General features: G+C 33.9%; 2 protein-coding genes and 1 non-coding gene across 3 annotated transcripts; 2 read left to right on the top strand and 1 right to left on the bottom strand.

The window, feature by feature from the left end:
* The first annotated feature begins 41 nt into the window (after window positions 1-41).
* LOC105344056 (protein SCO1 homolog, mitochondrial) lies at window positions 42-4,785 on the top strand. The gene is made up of 7 exons (XM_011451633.4): window positions 42-343; window positions 464-583; window positions 3,211-3,301; window positions 3,446-3,643; window positions 3,741-3,833; window positions 4,033-4,148; window positions 4,587-4,785. Exons 1-7 carry the CDS (start codon window positions 257-259, stop codon window positions 4,722-4,724), a joined length of 843 nt encoding a protein of 280 aa, XP_011449935.3. The 5' UTR covers window positions 42-256; the 3' UTR covers window positions 4,725-4,785.
* Window positions 1,811-7,596, bottom strand: LOC105344058 (uncharacterized). Its single transcript, XR_010711742.1, has 3 exons — window positions 7,476-7,596; window positions 7,213-7,402; window positions 1,811-2,053 (listed from the first exon to the last, which is right to left on the bottom strand). It is a non-coding gene; the product is annotated as an uncharacterized protein (transcript).
* Window positions 7,597-10,607: 3,011 nt separating this feature from the next.
* LOC105344059 (uncharacterized) lies at window positions 10,608-20,045 on the top strand. Its single transcript, XM_011451636.4, has 15 exons — window positions 10,608-10,842; window positions 10,945-10,956; window positions 11,121-11,275; window positions 14,131-14,310; window positions 15,833-15,917; window positions 16,117-16,280; window positions 16,776-16,870; window positions 16,996-17,075; window positions 17,175-17,273; window positions 17,489-17,611; window positions 18,032-18,118; window positions 18,313-18,453; window positions 19,306-19,407; window positions 19,666-19,819; window positions 19,948-20,045. Exons 1-14 carry the CDS (start codon window positions 10,755-10,757, stop codon window positions 19,776-19,778), a joined length of 1,524 nt encoding a protein of 507 aa, XP_011449938.3. The 5' UTR covers window positions 10,608-10,754; the 3' UTR covers window positions 19,779-19,819; window positions 19,948-20,045.
* Window positions 20,046-20,369: the final 324 nt, after the last annotated feature.

The following is a 20,369-nucleotide window of genomic DNA, read 5'->3' as shown; positions in this document are numbered from 1 at the left end:
AGACATAAATAACATTGTCTTGATTATTTTGGGCTGACCTGTCAGGACCAAGGTGTCAATCGCCGGAGGTTGTTGGGCTGAGACAAGGAATCCATCGAATGACCTTACGAACGAGTTAACGTCTGATAGAAAAAAAAAACAACATGGCTGCGCCCTGTTCTTACGAAACAGTTACAGTGTTCATTGTGTTGGAGATCTTCTAGTGACTTTGGTTACATAAACAAAATTGTTTATAACTAAGTACTTTGGTAAAAAAATGTTTCCAATGTCGCGTCACTTGATTTTACGAAGTATGTGTAGATTAAAACGCGTGGTTAATACACCAACAGTGCTTCGACAGCAGGTATGTACATTTCAGCTCGAATTTTCTTTATTGAAAGTCGGTCTAACGTATTCCTCGCAAGAACAATTTCCTCTCTTTTTCTTATCTACAAATAATTGATAATGGCAACATTGTTTTCAGACTTTTATACATAACAAGGCATTTAGGACAGAATTTCAAGCTAGGCATAGGATAATCCAGAACTTTCTTAGAGACCAGAAGAGATTCAAATCCGTTAAAACCGATCATGGAGACAAGACAGTAAGTAGAGACATCTCGTAGAATGTAGAATTACATTCATTTTTTTTGTTTTTGTTTTGCAGTGAAAGTCAATTTTGTCTATTAAAATGTTTAGATTCGACTGTTTTCAATGAGAGCAGTTAAATACATGTATATGTAGCATTTATACATAATATGTAAATGGTGTGACCGTTGGACCGAGCGCAGATTTAACACAGTGCATTTTGAATTTTGTTTAAAAAATCTATTTAAAACGCACACAGTAGGATTCTCCTGCATGGTTGCCTACTCAAATTATTCATCAAAGTTAAACTAGATGTCGCGTGCTCAGTCTACATTATGACATCATATTTCAGACGTAAAACGTTAAAAGTTTTGTCTTCGGAAATAGCCGAAGAGAGTTACATGATTTCGATTTTTTTTTTATTTCTTCTTTCGTTGTTCATCAATTTTAGTTCATATGAATGCCGCTGTAATAAATTGAATACCTTATTCAGTATCTTAGAGATCATTCCTTGACATTAATGTTTTTATTTTCCATCTGATAATTTGATAAGACATACATAGAACAAGTCGTGTTTCTTGATTAAAACACTTCTAAAACTTATCTGGTTTCCTTTTTAATTTCTTTAATTCAAATCACCTTCTATTGAAACACTGGAACTTATTTAATCGAGTCTATAGCTAGGGGCAATAAACATCGATAAGTACCAGTCAATCAATGATCGAACTAACTTTTTAAAAACAAAATGGCTGCCAATATGGCGGCGCCCAGGGTTAGAAGAAATTTTTTTTGGCCTTAGTACCCCTGATTCAACTTTCATTTTTCACTGAGTTTCTTATATATACGTGTTACCATTAATCCTCGATTCGCGCCTCTCGCTGCGCTCGGTATAAATTTTTCATTTAGTAACCATGAATGGGTGTTAAAGCTATTAAATAAAAAATTATAAATGAAGAGGTGAAATTAAATTAATTGAAACAGTGCCAAAAATGTAGCATACATGCATGTTATCATTTACACGTGATCATTATATTATTTTTACTGAAACAACATATTTGATTTAATCCTTAGCTTTGTCTACAATCTCTTGTCAGTAGAGAAATGAAATGAGGTGTGAAAAATTTCTCTAAATATAATAAAAGCTTTAGCTTATTTTTTCTCCAATATAATTGTATTGATGATCGAATCAATTAAGCATGCAGTTCAAGATAACTTTTAAATGTTGGTGAACTATGAACTCTTTGTTCATAAGAACTGAAAGGCTTATGTACTTACTTACTTATCCTCTCCGTGCCCCGGAGGACACATGAGGCCATGAAAGGCTTATGTAAGCAGTGACTCCTTTGACAATTCAGAACCTTGAATGGGACTACATGTGTGTCGGTGTTTAGGTCACTCTCAAATGTCACTGATGTCACAGGGTCGTTAAATGAATAAAGAAATCTCTGGATTCGTACTTTGCTTTTATATTATATATGAAAAGAAACCTAGAAAACACATTCACAACACAACACACACACGTTGACGAAAGACAATTACATGTTCTACATATTTAACTACATTACAAACTCAATGGTTTTCCCAATTATAATTCCGGTGATTTACCGACAATATCACTGAATATGATGTTACAATAATATGTTTAACAGTGATCTTACCAGGTATCCAGGAATTTAAATAATAAATAATAAATAAATAACTGAATCTTTGAAGATCAGGAATGGAATATAACAGTAAATGATACTAGCGCCGTAAAGGGTAGAATCTGTGGGTACTGGATTTGGCGGGACTTGCGCTTATATAGTGAGCGAAGTTAGTAAAACATGCATATTAATGAGTTAAAAGTCTTCGGTCATTGGTCAATGAGACATATATACCTGGTCAGTAATAAAAACCATGTGACATATCACAACATTCACACGTGCATTCATTCATACATATAGCAATGCATTCTATCAGCAATGCGCGCTGATAAATGTGACACTGATATTAAAGATAAGGCCAAGTCTGAAGTCGCAGTTTTTTTTTTTTACTACTAACTTAAAATTAGAGAAATACTGGCTTGCAACCAGTTTTCACTGAGTACCATTTATTGCCATTGCATTGCCACATCATTTTATCAACTCATAAAATTATGTACGAGAAATGGTACTTGGCAAGAACTGGTCGCACACCAGTAATGTAAAAACTATAATATTTGGAATTAATCTATCATGAAAAAATGATATTTTACCTAGTACCAGCAACCTAGTATTTTAAAGAATGACAAGTATTAAAAAACATGTTCCATATGATAGCTTTTGTCCCAAAACTGGAATGGAAATTTTGGGGAATTGAATTTTAGTATTGTTAATATACAATGTATACATATGTAGTTACAGTTATATAAGGGTGAAAAGTACAGAAAGGGGAAGGATCTGTAAATTGATTGTTCATTAAATTGCTGTGTAAAAGATGGAACCCTTATCCTCTGTACATTATGTTTGCCCTATTTTCTTTTAATCATATCTGATATACTTGCTAGTCACAAGTAATAAAACAAATTGAAAAATTAAATAAAACTCAGTCTTTAATATATTTCTTTGTTTATGCAGTTACAATGTTCAGTTTTGTAAACCCTTTGTCCTTTGCTTCCTATCTTTAGCCAATCTCCTGGAGGATATCTATTGTCTGTGCTATTCTTGGAGGACTCTATGCCCTTCATCTTTACAACACCATGAAAAACCAGGATCTTAGTAAGTGCGTGCATCTGTGTGAATTTATTCTTTTGATATTTGCTCAGTCTATCAAAGAGGCTACAGTGTTGAAGCTTTTGCGTAGTTTTTGACCTATGTTTATCATCATCTTATAATTGAATATGCATTTATTTAATTGATTAGGAGAAGCTAGAGAAAAGAGAAAGAAGTTGGGTACGGCAGCTATTGGAGGTACTTATGAGCTGATAGATTTTGACGGGAAGACTCGCACGGACAAGGACTTTCTGGGACAGTGGATATTGCTCTACTTTGGATTTACTCACTGCCCTGACATCTGTCCTGATGAAATAGAGAAACTTGTAAAAGTGGTGGACAAAATTGGTATGCAGTACAAATTGTCATCTAGTGCACACATATATGTAATACAAGTATGACTTACTTGAAATTTATTTATTGATTTATAAACTTTTCATAACAGATGCAGATAAAGAGTTACCAAACCTACAGCCTGTATTTATAACAGTTGATCCATTAAGGGACACACCTAAAGCGATGAAACAATATTGTGAAGGTATGCAAGAATTTTCTTACCATCTATACATATTAATTTCCTAGAGTATGTCATGTAAATTAGTAGGAGCTGTTAACAAAATAGTCAAACATTATTTTTTAAGAAATTTACAATGTATATTAATAGATGAAAATTAACAAAATCCTATCAAAAAATTTTCTTGGCAGAAATGTTTTATCAATATTTTATCATTTTCCAGAGTTTTCTCCCAAGATAATAGGCCTTACAGGGTCTAAAGAGAAGATTGACGAGGCTTGTAAGAATTTCCGAGTGTACTACAGTAAAGGTCCAGAGGATGAGGACGGTGATTACATTGTGAGTATACATTGTGTCAGTGATGTCTCAGGGTACAATGTGATATTCCAAAAGATGGGGAAAGGGGGGCATCTGCTTTTTATGTACATGAATTAAACATAAGTATAGTCTAACATGTGACTTAATTGTTTGAGATTCATGTTCACCATGCAGAATTGTAATTTTGATTGTACATGTAAGGTCATAATAATTTCTTTTGCTAATTTGATAATGCATATAATCATGTGATAAACTCTCAATTATTATATATAGTTTTCTCCATACACATGCCTTCCTGTTTTTCATCATTCAAGTCAAAACATGTATTTATTTTAACACATAAATCATTCATGAACAAGAAAAAAATTGTTGACAATTGCTGATTCATTATTTTTTTGCCCCTACCATATGTAATTTTATATACATGTATGTCAATCATTAAGTTGGAATTTTTTCCAGGTGGATCATACCATTATTGCCTACCTGTTAAATCCGAAGGGAGAGTTTGTTGAGTACTTTGGTAAAAACAAAACCTATGATACGCTAGTGTATGAAATCAAAGAGTACATGAAGAAATATGCAGTGTTTGAAGATTAATATTGGAGCATATATTAATTTCTAGTGTAAACGATATATCAATAAAACCTGTGTTCTTTCATTGCTGTTTTTATTCAATGTTTTAAAACAACCTTAAAGTTAACTCTGTTTATATATTAAGAAATTATTTTACTCTCGTATGTATGGCTTACAACTTGTCATGTGTTAAAGGTTCATTTCATTTAGGTTACATCAACATCAATAGTACATATTGTTTTATATCAGCCAATATTTAGCATTGGGCGTTCCAAGAAAATTTTTTTTTTTTAATTTTATTTCAAAATGGCAGTTACATTTTAAGTTGTTTAAGAAAAAGGAGGATGTGTTTGGTGGTTGGGACACACGATGATCGTACGTATATATAAGTGTCATTATCCAAGAAATATAAAGATTTGCCTGAATGAAGCAACACTGCCAACGATTTTAAGTTCATTTTGATGTAAATGATTTCCTCAATGAGATTAAGAAAACTTGTTGGATATACTTTGATCAAATTAAATCTCTATCTCTAATTGTCTCTTGGCGGTACTGTTCTTTAATTCAAAAATTGAGATTATTGGGAATCGAACCTTGTACATGACAATTAATTGATATGTACAATTTTCGATTCCCAGTAATCTAAATTTCTGCAAAAAACAGATCGAATTCACAAGTTGGTATTGTCTTTAAACTGATTATCAAAACGAGAAACGTATATTCCTGGTAACACTGCAATTCATTAGAGAAAAAACACGATATAACGCAGTCATGCGGAATTATCAACGATTGGTTTTTTTTCTCAAGAAAAAAATTAATTTCAATCAAAATTATACAGAAACAATGACAAACATTTATGCAGAATTGTCAAGATTATTTAGAATGTGTTGCATGTAAAGCACGGGCACCTGTTGTTAAAGGTATATCATTTTTAATAAAATGTACCATAGTAGAGGAAAAGTGCCTGTATGATATTTAAAAAAGGCGTAAACATTACATGTATACCAAGCTCTTCAGTAGCATCGATCACTGGGGTCAACATGCTTGTATGCAGTAAGGATAGTAAAAGTGGTTTTACGAAAAGAAAAATTAGAGGTGCGAAAGTTGAGTGTGGTTTTTTTTTATTTGACAAACCATTTTACAAGTTTGTGTATGCATGTTGTTGGGGCGGGGGCTTGGATCGTTTCATAGATACTAGTAATTATAAATATGAACATTGACTGTAAGCGAAATGCAATCTCAATAAAGGGTGTGTTAATGGAAGCACATCCCTTTAAAAACCAATTTTCTATAAAATAATATAAAAAGCACGAAACAATATATTCCTGATTTATTTTAAGATCCACTCCAGATTAATTTCTAACAGAAGGTAAACACATGTACATACTCAAATTTAGCATTTTTTAAAAAAAATTTTGCGGTTGTCATGGTATTTTCCTCTGGCGAGACTTTTTTGTTGATTGTCTTAGTCCGTGTAATTAAGTGGAAAGATTCGTGTCTGTCTGAAGTTTTTACATTTAATGGTCTCTGAGGATTAGTACAAATCTCCTGGAACCATTAAGCAGTAGTATAGAATCATTTCCCTCATTGGCCTTGCCTGTCAATCAGAGAACGTATCCAATTGTCAGAGGTAATTACCTCTATCTGACAAAGAAGCTCTGCACATCGTGTTGTTGAAACAAAATGGGAGTATTGCACCTATAAAACTTAACACGAAGGACATGGAAAACATCCGATGCTCTTCTCATTTTAAGAGGAAGCATTCATTTGCATCAAGTTGGCTTATTTTATTAAGCATTTACCTATTTCTATTCAAACGGGTGGTCATACGATAAACAGCTCTAGCATAGCTGTAGCAACGTGATACAACAAGATACAAGCCACGGTGTTTTGCTCATCAAAGGAAAACACTCGCCTCAATGATACACTCATGTAAGTAAGAAGTGCGTTTTTCCGATGAGATCCTCCGAAAGTTATTATGTAGTTAAGTCATAAACAAGAAAACAAACAGTAACACATTATAACATTCTGCGGTTTCATACCTATAATCTAACAGATTAAAGCTTTTTTCAAAAAGGGTAAATTTGGTTTTTTTTAAGAATGTAAAAAAAATCTCCAAATACGCCCCTTTTAAGCAAACACTTGTTGTCATCATTGTATTCACTAAACTCTTAAAATACAATAGAAATTAAGTACAAATAGATGCTCCAAGAAATCTTGAAAAGATTAAAAGGAAGAATTTCTTGGAACAAGCAATTTGCCGATTTTTTTTTCATCGTTTCTTGCATTTTGAAGAACGCGCATCCAAAAACTATATAAATTTATGTGCATAGCACAGTGTTCATTACAAAGTTTGAGATTAGTAATAATCTACAAGTATACGATACTATAAAGGACTCGAGTAATTTTTATGAAGCAAAGGACAAAATTAGTTCATTCAAAGTACCTTTGATTCTGACCCGATCATGCTTTTTACATTAACTGCATCAAACAAACAAAAACAAATACTTACTCGATGAAGCGTTGCTGTAGGTGAACGGCCAACTCCTGCAATCTAATACTGTCCTCGATTAATCACTTCGAACACTATCGTGTTGGGAATCGTTCAGATTCCTAAGGGGAATCCTAGCAGGTGCCCTCTCAAGTTGTTAGACTCTGTCAGTAGTCAATTAACAGTGGCCAAATTACGACCAGGGTCAGATCTATAAGCAAAGGTAGTCTCACTATAAACAAATCAAAGAAAAAGTAAAAAACAAAATAAGTTTGATATCTTACATTAGCCTTTAGTCGAACGCTCGGCTTTAAAAAAATGATCAGAGTGGACGTTCGTAATCAGCTGTATTGGTGACCGGCATGGTTTGACCTATAATCTTTAACCACAGCAGATATGTCTGGGGGAACGCTTGTATCTCATTGTCCATGCAATGATATGGTTACCATTTGTGTATATTACTAGAAAAACGTGTTAGGCACTTAGTGAAGGTCATCTTGATCGTAACTTAACTTTATCGCCCCATGACCTTTTAACCTTTAGAAGTACAGCCATCTGGTCTAACCACGAAGTTATTTGCGATCGTCATATTGAGTCAAATAGACAACTACCGATATATGCAATCTAGACGTTGGTTTAAAACACTTTGGCCAAGTGTTTTTGACTTTTTGCTTACAGGCTAGGATGCTTTCAATGTTTATAACTATTCCTGAGAAATACATCCGATTAGTTCATAATGATTGTACAATTTTCCCTGGTTGGTCTTTTTTGACGCATCAATAAAAAACGTTTCCTCGCGTCAGAGCCTGTATCGTAGTGCTGTTTTACACCTTTCTGAGGAAACTCTATTGATTTTGTTCCGCTCATTTTATACCACTACCTAACGTGTTTTGGCACACCAGAGCTGACCGCACAAGATTACTTTTCAAATGACATTTGAAGAAATTACTAGTATATTGTCCCTCTGGAGACTTCAATCTAAATGCTCAATCCCCTTCTCTATGGCCATTGGACTAAAATCAATCTGATTTACCACAAGCTTGGGTGAAAGGTATTGAAGGTTTGTAATTTGTGAAAATGGAAAACAGCTTCCTTTTTCAAATGTGAATAGATTTATGAAATAAAAATTCGAGAATAGAGTACTTTTAGGTTTGATAAAATCTGTTTATTAAGAACCAATTTACCAATTTTAACAAAGTTAAAAATTAAGTTTGGTTGTTCAATTTATGAATATATTGGGAAAATGTAAAGAGATCTTTATTTTAGCCAGGTTCAAAATGTGATCACCATAAAGCAAATGCAAAAATCCTGAAGCAAAAATCTTGAAGCTGAAGAACTTAGAAATTTAGCAAGATCAAACGGCAAAGTTAAACCAATAAGATTAAAAGGAATAAAACACTTGATGTTTAACAGTAAAATCAAAATTAAAGTTGTGGAAGGACCCCTGATTGTTTCTATACGCATATCTGCAAAGACAAATTTGCTGCATTTCGAAAATTAAAAGAAATATTATAATTCCTAAAATTCTGTCTCATTACTCAACATATTGCCTGTTTGTTCGGTGTGGTACGTAGAACAGAGAAAAGGGGAAAACTTTTTACAATTAATTTAAATTCGCTCGTTTTGTTAAATCAGCCAATTGATATACGAATCAAAGATAAAACCGCCAAACGGACTATAACCTTTTGGGCACTAAACATTTAACAACTGAAGGTTTATCGTTTAATTTGTGTTTGTTTACAACGTCTTGGCCAATTAATCATCGTATTTCTGTCAAATTACCTCCTACGATCTGCAGCTACATTTGTAATTACAGTTAGTATTTCTTGATTGATCCGCCCCTTTGCTGGTTAATCACAAAAAGCTAACGCCATGTCCTCCTGCATGCCGATAGCGAGAGAGAATTTCCCCGGCTATCTCATCTACATGTAAACTACAGTGTCTATTTGATTAACTGCTCCTGTCTCGAGCTCACTGTGTTCTTTCTTTTGTTAATTCACATTTTTTCTTACTGTTTCTAATTTCTAAAGCTGTCCGCATATATTTATCTACAAATACAAGTTAATTGCTGTTGTTTTTTTTTTCGCAATGTAAATGTTTATTCTGGGAAACATATGAATAATGCATGACAAACAAAAATACAACAAAAACCTTGACCAACACTTGCAGCTTTTATCCTCATAGACAACGGTCACCCAACGCTTACTGTTAATTCATACACGATATACAATGTCTACCAGACACACAGAGCTTATACATGTACATGTAGTACACTCATCTAAGACTTGTACAACAATATCATCTTTCTACTTCATTTATCTCACACATCTACAAACAAAAGATGGTGGGTTTCATCCCCGACAGCGGAAGACGTTGCAAAAAGTAGAAGCTGCTTTTCCCCAACCAAAGCATACAAAGTAACATTCAATGGCTAGAATTGTTGAATGTTCACGAAAAAACTTACAATAAACCAAAAGCATGCAGGATTATGCTTAACTTCGGTCAAGCGGTAGAAAGTGATGTTACTCCAAAAATTAAGACTACATTTTGTATTAGTTTATAGCCGTGGTGAACAAAAACTGTATATTATCTTGTCAGAACAAACTTGTAAAGTATCAGTCTTAAACGTGAAAGATCATTAGAATGATTTCTGTTCTGATTAGTTTTGTTCTTAAATCCTTTTGTTGGTAAAAGATAAACTCTGATACTTCTACGCATTTGATTTATAAAAGTGAGTCTTATAAATTGCATGGACTGAACTAAACTTTTTGTACAATCATGTAAATATACTAGGAAGGTTCTGTGTTCTTGGGTGATTGATAAGAGCCCATTCCCACTTTTGAGGTGTTAATCTATACCTTTAATTTATAAAGTTGGTGAAACCAAAACACTTAATGAGGATCAACAGGTGGTTTGTTTAACCGCAGCAGTAAACTTACATACATAATTATCGTTTGATGGGGTTTCGAACTGATCATGAAAATTACGTATTAATTCGACTTACTTTCTTTGAAGGTTACATCTTGCTATAAAAAAAATATTATTCATGACAATCAATTCAAACCCCGCAAATCATATTCACTAACAACAACACACCCTCCAATTGCACTGTATTTTTGCAAGGTATGAATCAACAAACCATAATTAAATGATTACATTGCACGATATTCTCTAAATCAATTTCCCCTTGAAAATGTAAATTTGGGCGCCTTTAATATATGTAAATTGTCCTTTTTTCCCATCTACTATCATGTTTACTGTTGTTAGACAATCAATCTTTGCTCCTTCTTGTTTCAACTGCAATGGCAGCGTCATAAATTCGCGAAGAAAAAAATGCAACCAGTGTTGCGGATCAGAAATCAAGGAAATTCCATGTTGATGAAAGTACAAAGGTTTCCTAAATAACAGTTTATCAACAGATGTATTGGAGCCTCTGGACAACTCACAATTATTTTCATAATTAATTTCGATCTTACTTGTGATTTATATTCCGTGGTTTTGAGTGAAGTTGTATTCCCCTTTGAACGTTTGCTGCAGAAAGGTACCGCTGATACTGAGGAAGAATGAGGCTGGTTCTCGTGTGTCTCCTCGTTGTTTTATTACTGGATTCTTCCCTCGGGAAACCAAAATCACAAAAAGGAAAGAAGAAAGGTAGGCATGTAAAGTTCATATTTTCCGTCTTTTCCCTTTGAATATTAAATCGTATTATGGTTATATCACATGGATTACTCATCGATCTCTTCTTTATTGCAGCTCCAAGACTAGGTAAGTAACATAAGTCTTTGTAATGTACCCTTTTGTTGTCAAAAAGGTGCTATAAATTGGAATTTCCAAGATTAATGTGCAAACAAAGCTGCATTTTATTCATTATGATTATGTTATTGCTTTATATTTCCCCTCCTAACCATCTCGGCTTTTCTTTATATCAGATTTCAATGCGTTATTTCGATATCTTCTGAAACATTTTCCCGCTACTCCTAATCTGAAGCAACTGTTCGGGAAACAACCGAAACCAAATGCCCCGCCCCCGTCAGGGACAACTCCAGCTCCTGCAACGACCACAACACCTGAGAGCAAAAAAGACGTAAGTCAATATTTTGAATTGATTGTCCGGTTACTGTAAAATAAATGTTACTAGATAATTGATACAAATCTGCAATAACGACCAAATCTGGCGATGAAAATGAAGCAAGTCAATATTTTAAATTGATTGTCCGGGTATTGCAAGATAAATATTACTAGACAAATGATACAATCTGCAACCAACAGCAAATTTGACGATAAAATGACGTAAGTTAACATTTTGCATTGATTATCCGGGTATAATGTTAGATAAATATTACGAGATAAATGATACAAATCTGCAAAACCACCAAACCACACAAATAAAATGACTTATTCAACATTTTAAATTGATTTCAACTTTGCAGGTAAATTATATATAATTGAAACAAATACAAGTTTTCATACCCATCTCAGTCTCACTTTACGGACATTCCAACTATCACCTCTTGCGTTTATAACTCTATAAACGTAATTCACCGGTTAGAACGCTACATTTGGGGTGGCTTTCATGCCTGACATCGGGTGGCGGCCCCGAGGCTAGGAACGCAGCAACAAAGTGAGTAAACCTGAAATTGTTCATGTGTATAAACAGTTTGTTCAGAAAATTATTTTCTATAGGACAGCAATCACCAAACTACCCTGACCGTCAAAAGGGCTTAGTATATAATTGCCCTTTTTATCACACACTCCTCCGCACTTTCAGTGGTATCAAAGTTTACCACTTATGACGCAAAAGTATATATTAAAAATGACAATTGGATAGTATTTTCCGTATACTAGTAAAAACAAATTTTGAAGTATAATTGCAACAAAATTAAGCTTCATAGATACTTAGTAAGTATTATATTTGTTAATTCAGTCAATTTGGCTTCAAATCCAATGTATCGCTTGGGATGGCGGTATATGTTGAAGAAATAAAAAAAGAATTGCATGTATTTCTCTCCTGGTCTATTTTTAAGGACAAAAATGACGCAATTAAGATAAAACTTAGTACAATTATGTCTTCGTATGATATCATTTTACTGTAAAAATTAATAAGAATAAATAAGTAGGGAATTTTATAGAATAATATATGTGGAAAGACCCGGCCAACTTCAGGTTTGAGCGATGGTTGTGTTGTTACGCCCCGGACACTAGTTTCTTTAAATTTCTATATTTGTTTCGGTAACCAGACAGTTCAACCTATATTCAAGCCCCTTCAGTTCATTGCCTCACGTTAAGGGAAGGGTTGTTCGCCAGAAAACATGAACAACTTATGGACCTGTCCTAACACAGGGACCGGTATTTCCGTGTTGTCGTTGTTTTGATGTTTTATTGTAATTCGTTTCACGTTTTCACAATAGATAAGGCAGATTAATATTATTCCAGTATACATGTATTGGTTTTTTGTTTAAATAACTTTAGACCATAATGTACTGGACCTTTATAAAAAAGAATTAACGGCTTGTTTATGGTATAAATTTCTTTCATATCACGTACATGTATTAAATGTGTTTGTTTGGCTTTTAGTGAATGGCTGTCTGCATGTACTTGATACTAATGAAGCTTAATTCTTTTGCAATTTTCAAAATGATTTCAGATTTCAGAAAAATAATTGTCTAGGGTTGTCATTTTTATGCATAAATTTTGCGTCATAAATCGAAAACTTTGATACCACGAAAAGTGCACGAGGTGGAGAGTTTGAGAAAACGGGGTACATGTACAATGTATAGGTTGCTTTTAACGGTCGTAAGCAGTCTAGTGAAAATATATTTTTCTGAATAAACATTTTATACGTATAAAACAATTCAGGTTTACTCACTTTATTGGTGTTTTCCTAGCTTGGGGACCAATGTTATGCATGACCACCACCCCAAATGTAGCGTTATAACCATTGAGATTTCTGTATTCAGAAAGTGATGATAATTTGAATACTAAACAACATTTTGATGTGAGCATGGTTTTATGGATTGCAATCGCTTTGCTGATATCTTGACATTAATGCACTGGTCCACACCATATAAAAAGCCAGTAGAGCAAAATGAATGTAGTTCTTTTAGACACTAAATACTTTCATTTATTGTTTATTCGGCATGGTAGCAAACAATGCCCCCCCCCCCCCTTTTTCAAAAAAAAAGAAGCAAATCGCATCAGCGGGTTTTCGGCAATGATTGCAACCTTAACTGCCAGTACCCTCTATATACGTTTTTTAATGTACCTTTTAAACACACTTTTATAAACAACGGAAACTGGCACTTTTAATGGTGGATTTTGTTTCAATACCACACAACATAATTGCATCTAATGACCGTTTTGTAATATTTTTTATTCGGGAACAAAATTAATAAACTTAAAATATGACAACGGAGTCCCTGTTAACAAAGGCAGAATTATCTAGAAAACAAAATACCCAAAAGATGTAAATATAGATCCATGCTAAAAAATGTTGTTTATTGCTTATTGACCTGAATTGATTACTATTTGAAGAAAAATAGTTCAAAGTTTGTTCTATGAGACTTAGAGGAACAATTTCAGAAATCATTTGAAAAGCAATTACTAGACGATGACGATGCCGATGATGATGACGATGATTATATTGATGATGAATTATATGCTTGTTACATCTACGAATGTAACATCTACGAATAATATTACATCTACGAATGTTACATCTACGAGTAATGTTACATCTACGAATGTTACATCTACGAATGTTACATCTACGAGTAATGTTACATTTTCGAGTTATGTGAGTATAAGTTGAAAAATAAACATTACTACCCCCCTCCTCTCCCGACAAATTTTGAAAGAACATACGTTGTTAATTATTTTTTTTACCGGTATTAAAAGGTACTAATGAAGATTTTGTTACATATAGTGTTGACTCTTTTCCAGGTAACCACGTGCCGGGAGGAATTCCGAGACATACCTGGCCACACAATGTGTATGCCTGACAATGTCAACGCGACACCCAATCAGTGGGGAGTGTCCGAGACAGAGAAAAACGACATCGTCAAGCAACACAACATGCTGAGGGGGTCAATCGAACCCACAGCCACCGACCTGCTCACCATGGTGAGAGTTTACACGCCCCTCCTTCTTATTTTATGAGATACACAATGTCGCCTCACTGATGAAGAGATACTGCATTAAGTATTCCTCTCGGTGTATGTATTACGTTCCAATAGAGCTTTCAGAGCTTTTGCAATACTGATCGCTCATTCTTGAAGTGCATATAAAAATGCTCATCTCCAATTTCAAAGCAAAACATGAATTATTTTTATATTCATCTCTTTCATGACTCAATCACAATGTTTTATATTTTCACCTTCATATGTCGCCTATTGTTCATTAGTTCTTTGATGTGTTTCGACGAATAAGAATTGAATTACAATTTGATTGATGCTTTATTTTCCGAGCATCTATCTTCAAATGATGAATATGCAGCGCTGTAATTAGGAAATGCACGGTTGCCTCCTGCACCCTAGTTATTTTCATGTACAGGACCTATTCACACTACTTATAGTAATATACGCATCAATGGTGTTCAAATTTAGGGCATACATTAATTAACTAGGTCGAAAAATAAAAATAAATACTATACGTCACCTTAAATTAAGCATTTGAATAAGGTTTCCTTGATATATTAGAATTATACTGAATGTTTAATGGAAAAGACAATTCTGCTACAGCTATTGCCTAGATAAAAAAGCCGTGGACATTTTCTCTAATATGCATCGACCGGCTTAATGTTTATCAGAAAAGTATTAAACATCAAATCTGCGTCTGTGGCATGAAAGAATTCCTTTTGAAAATATATATAGAATGTTAAAATGTAATACATGTACACTGTGTATACTTATTAAACACGTACTAAGGTTACTTCCAATGATGGCACTTCGTTTGGATAAACTTGGATGCAACATGCCCACTGTTTTGTATTAAACGTTTGTGAACCGTCCATGCAATGGCAAATCATGCCACAGAGTCCTCGAGTTGAGTGGTTATTATGTAAATTCTAATTTTCTTAAATTAATTAATTTATGAAGACTAAGTAAACAGCCATGTCCACAAAATGACAATTTTCTTACCACTGTGAATTGTTGCTCTGGTTTTGCAAATTATCTCTTGGCATAAACAATGGAGACATCTTTCGACATTCTTGTCCAAGGAAATGATAATTGGTCTGTAATTTTTCCAATCTGTCTTATCAGCAACGTATTGATTTGAATCATCGGTCGCTTTTCTAATTTACAATCAAAGTTGAAAAACTGTATAATGGTTAGATCTCTACTGGAAATGTTAGTTGCTATGGACGCATAGGTACACTTTAGTACAATGCGGCGAAGACGATGTACATCTTTCGTTTTTTTTGCATACTAAACATATTACATAGAATGTATTAAAATGCTTTAGTAAATTCAGTTGGCATTTATCATACTTCTCAAACTCCAATGTATCTTTTGACTTTTGTCACTAAAGTATGCGTGTAACCCTTCCAGTGACTTCTAACAATTTATTTAACCAAGACTCTTATGTGTGACTGAACACGGTATACTTCAATTATTAATAGTAAAACTTTAATTTCAATATGCAGAAATGGGATGATCGTTTAGCTGAAGTTGCTGAAAAGTGGGCTAAACAATGCGTCAATCAGCATGACAAAGTCCGAAGTATTCCGAGTAGGTATTTCTACTGCATCTACATGTTGCAAAGCTGTGTAAATGATTTGAAATTTCAAGACATCTATGTTTTTGTTCTTCTTGTTTTTATGTTTAATCTGTTCGATCAGAGTAAATTGCAAGATAATTTAATATCTATACATCATTTAAATTTTTAAGACAAAAATTTGAATACACGTGATTTTGTAATCGACTACAGCGCTAGGTTCTACGACTGTCGGGCAGAATGTGGCCGGGGGACAGCCAAATTGGACGGTAGCCATCCAGGCCTGGTGGGACGAGATACACCTGTGGAAATACGGACCGGAACCGGACACCTATCTAGGATACAACGGGTGGCTTAAGGTTGGCCACTTCACACAGGTATACAACAGCAATAACAAACTACACACAGAGATAACTATACTAGCAAACTACAGACAGGTATACAACAGAAATTCTAAACTACACACAGGTATTCAACAGAATTAGCAAATTACAGACAGGTATACAACAGCAATAGCAAACTACACAAGGCATTGACAGCAATAGCAAACTACACGCAGGTATACAATAACAAAAGCAAACTAAACATAGGTGTACAGTAGCATCAGCAAACTACAAATAAACATGCACTTAACACAGATATACGATAGCAATAACAAACTACAAATGTGCTAGTTTTAATTTATTTGTCATTAAATTATATGCATGTATATTATGTTATATACATGAAAAGATATCGGTATGATTAAACAAATTAATTGGGTAATTGTCAGAAAAGTAAAAGTATTTAATGTAACATTTATTACATGTTAATGCAATTTTTTTACATTCTTCTGTATTTAATTTAGCTATAGAACTAGATTTGAATTCCAGATGGCACAGAATGGAACCTATTTGGTAGGGTGCGGGTTTGCTGTTTGTGAAAACGAATATTACAAGCATTATTACGTCTGTAATTATGCCGCTGGGTAGGTGACATAGAACAGCTGTAAAACGTTTATTTATCAATACACTGCTAACGGTTTCATATAAATTGTTATTTCCGCTGGGAGATATAAACAGTCATGTTGAAGTTTGTATTATGTCGTTGCAGGCAGTCGGACTTGGGTAAGCCGTATACACTGGGAGAACGCTGTAGTAAGTGCCCCAAGTTCTGTAAAGACGGTCTTTGCGGTAAGTTCTTATACTCAATCTATGAATCTTTATAAGTTGTGCATACAGTGGTGCTAGGGCCAAGTGAATGTTTATAGCATCAGTTGCAATTTGTTGCAGACTGTGGAGACAAAAAGTGCAATAATGGTGGAACTCTAAACCCTGAAACTTGTGAATGTGAATGTAAGAAAATCTTCTTTGGACCTTCATGCGATAAACGTAAGTTTTTATTACAGAAAGTTGCATATTATATAGTTCTTTAAATACAGACTACAACAGTATTTTTACATTGCATATTGGTTTAATTATTTCCCATGCAATGTTTGGTTTAGCTCAAGTACAATAAATTGAATTGTGGATATATCTGTAGGCTGTGTATATGCTTTGATCCACACTAAGCTCTAACAGTAAACATGTCCGCCATCATTTTGTAGTCGTTTGTCCGGAAGAAGACTTGTGGATTTGTGGGAGAACATGGACCCCCGATCTGTGTGATAAGTTCGGCAACCTTCCTTATGACTGTCCCTATATGTGTGGGACGTGCAAAGCATCTGACGGTAATACTGTGTGGGTTTAGGGAAATTGTCAGTGGTATTTGTTACAAATGATGCAAACTGTTAACATAATAAAGCATTGTAACGGTGATCTCTTGAAATGTTCAGAAAACCACGGACAGATAATGTTTATGCTTTGCGGACATTATCAAATAAATTATGAAAGATTTATTTTCTTAAACTTTTACCAGAAAAATCATTTTCAGAAAATGTATCAATACTATACATTGGCTGAAATTGAGTTTTAAATAGCCTGAAACGTCAAAGATTAAATTCAAGTTTGATATCTCTATTCTTTACATTTATTCACTTGTACAATAAAACAATACCTTTAATTGTTGATTTAAAAAAATGCATTACATGTGAAACAAGTTTTGATTAAAAATGTGCTAAGGGTTTTAGATATTTTTTTTACGATTTTAGCAATCAAGGCGAAGGAAACGAGCATTTCTAAGTCTGGATTTACATCTACACACGGCTGTAAATATTCTGGAAAAAGAGCTAGCGCAGGTATTACTAATTTTCTTATGAATAACGACATATATTTCTTAAAATATATATTCTTATAAATTGAAATTACATCGTATGTATAATATTTAGGTAAAAACCCTATTTAATCCCAGATACACCGAACATTAACAACATATAAATTATACTGGATTTAACTGATGAAACAGATATTAAATGAAATTATTTCATTGCAGAGGAGTGTAAGAAGTACGGGGAGAATGGACAGGACAAATCTATGTGCGACAGTAGGGGCGGAACCGTCACCTGTAAGCAGTGTGACCAGTTCTCCAACGTCAGGTCGGAAATGTGTCCCGTAATGTGCGGGCTGTGTGACCGTAAGTACTGTAGGAGAACGCTAGAGGGTCCATGTGTAACACTTTAGTTGTACTTTAGTAGCTCGAGTGTAGTACTCCAGTAGATATATAGTACTCCAGTAGGATTCTAGTAGACTCGAGTGTAGTACCGCATTAAATCTTTAGTATGCCCACCTTTATTATTCTATTAGTACTCTGGTAGGCTCGAAGGTAGTACCTTAGTGGACCTCTAGTAGGCCCAAGTGTAAGACTCCAATATTTTCTAGTGGGTCATACATTAAAGTACACTACACGTGCGTAGCCAGGATATCACTGATCTTGCAAAATTGGATTCATAGTAAAAAATAAAACGATTTGGATAAGCGTTGTTTCGTTGATTGAAGCAAAATTGACTGAATATAACAAATAAACTTTGTAGATTTATACTTTTCCATTAGGTTTGCACCAAATTGAACATGCGACTTCTCCAAATAGATGCATCTCCGACAACTCTTACTTGGGCACATTTTCTCTTTATCCATTAATTCAAAACCTTATATATTTTCAATAATATTTAATGCTGGATATCCAATGGCTAGACTTTTAGACTTTTGATTCTTTTTACCCTTATATAAATTATTGGTGATTTGACAGTCTGCTAACAGTTGATGAAGGCGTTTTTCACGCTGTAGTTGTATATCAGGCTCGGTGTTTTATTTCGAACTATGCAAGTCGGTGATTTTACAAACTCATTGCACATACATGTATGGCTATTGTCCTTAAATTTTAATAATATGAAACCGGTATTTTTTGTATGAAATCTTTAACTCACGTGCTGTATACAATTTTTTAGCAACGTAAGACATGTGTATTACATGAATAATTTGTTATCAGCTCCATGTAACGGGAAAGTATGCAGTAACGGAGGAACCCTAGACTCAGAGACGTGTGAGTGCGCATGCGCTCCACCATACCAGCCACCAACTTGTGATGAAGGTACTGAATTTCATTATAATTTAAAACAGTTATAAAATAAATAAATAATAAATAACCTATTCTGTTTTTAAAAAGGTTTCAATGGGGGAAAACCCAAACTAACTGTGCGCTCTGAAATCAGGGCGTATTATTAAATCAACGAACAACATATCTATTAGTATGTGGTATTGTAAGGAAAGAGGCTTGTGTGTGCCCATATGACAAAATATTTTAAAAGCAATCGGAAATCTAATCAAATGTTAATCTTCCTGGTTTCAGCCGATTGTAGCAAGCCCGACAACAAAGCCTGTCCGGCCTGGCCGAAAGACTATTGCTCCAAGTATGCTAATGTCCCAGAGAAGTGTCCCAAGAAGTGTGGAATCTGTCCCTAGTTAAGGAGACTTATTCGTCAGTGACGAAGTCACAATTATACGTAAGTTATCATGCACCATATTGGAAAGAGCAAACGATGATTACAGATCAAATAAGATGAGCACGAGACCTATGGGACTTACAATGTAAACTGTCACATTTTTCTTTATCAGTATATATTTTTTTCAGATGCTGCTCCTTTATGTTGGAGAATTTTAAAAGTTATATCGCACAATTTGATGTTTTGTATCGTTGATTGTAGATGTTTAATAAAATATAACAGATAAGCACGTCTTTATTTTTTATTAAAGAAAACAACATATACTAACGCATAGTATATAAACGGACAAACAAACGAACACATTGTTTTTGATATAAAGGCATTTAATAATTCATTGACGGTTAGATATTCCTTCTAAAGCTGCACGTGATGACTGTATCAAGAACGATTAAAATCAAAAGAAAAGTTACAGTTTTTGTTCATATAAAAACATATAAATAACAGAAGAACAACCAAGAAAAAAAGAATGTTATATCATCAATACTCAGGTATACAAAACAACTCATCTTAAATATTAAAAGATAAAAAATATTGCGGTATAAACCTTTAG

The sequence above is a fragment of the Magallana gigas genome, chromosome 3 (genome assembly GCF_963853765.1).
Source record: "Magallana gigas chromosome 3, xbMagGiga1.1, whole genome shotgun sequence".
In the NCBI taxonomy this organism is placed as follows: Eukaryota; Metazoa; Mollusca; class Bivalvia; order Ostreida; family Ostreidae; genus Magallana; species Magallana gigas.
The sequence above is the reverse complement of the archived record's forward strand: the minus strand, read 5'-3'. Positions and strand labels throughout refer to the sequence as shown.

Coding starts and splice junctions, on each gene's coding strand:
- LOC105344056 (XM_011451633.4), top strand. CDS start 257: ATGTTTCCAATGTCGCGTCACTTGATTTTACGAAGTATGTGTAGATTA. Junction 3,644..3,740: donor AAAAGTGGTGGACAAAATTG/GTATGCAGTACA, acceptor TTTTCATAACAG/ATGCAGATAAAGAGTTACCA. Junction 3,834..4,032: donor GATGAAACAATATTGTGAAG/GTATGCAAGAAT, acceptor ATCATTTTCCAG/AGTTTTCTCCCAAGATAATA.
- LOC105344059 (XM_011451636.4), top strand. CDS start 10,755: ATGAGGCTGGTTCTCGTGTGTCTCCTCGTTGTTTTATTACTGGATTCT. Junction 11,276..14,130: donor CACCTGAGAGCAAAAAAGAC/GTAAGTCAATAT, acceptor ACTCTTTTCCAG/GTAACCACGTGCCGGGAGGA. Junction 18,119..18,312: donor TGGAAAAAGAGCTAGCGCAG/GTATTACTAATT, acceptor ATTTCATTGCAG/AGGAGTGTAAGAAGTACGGG.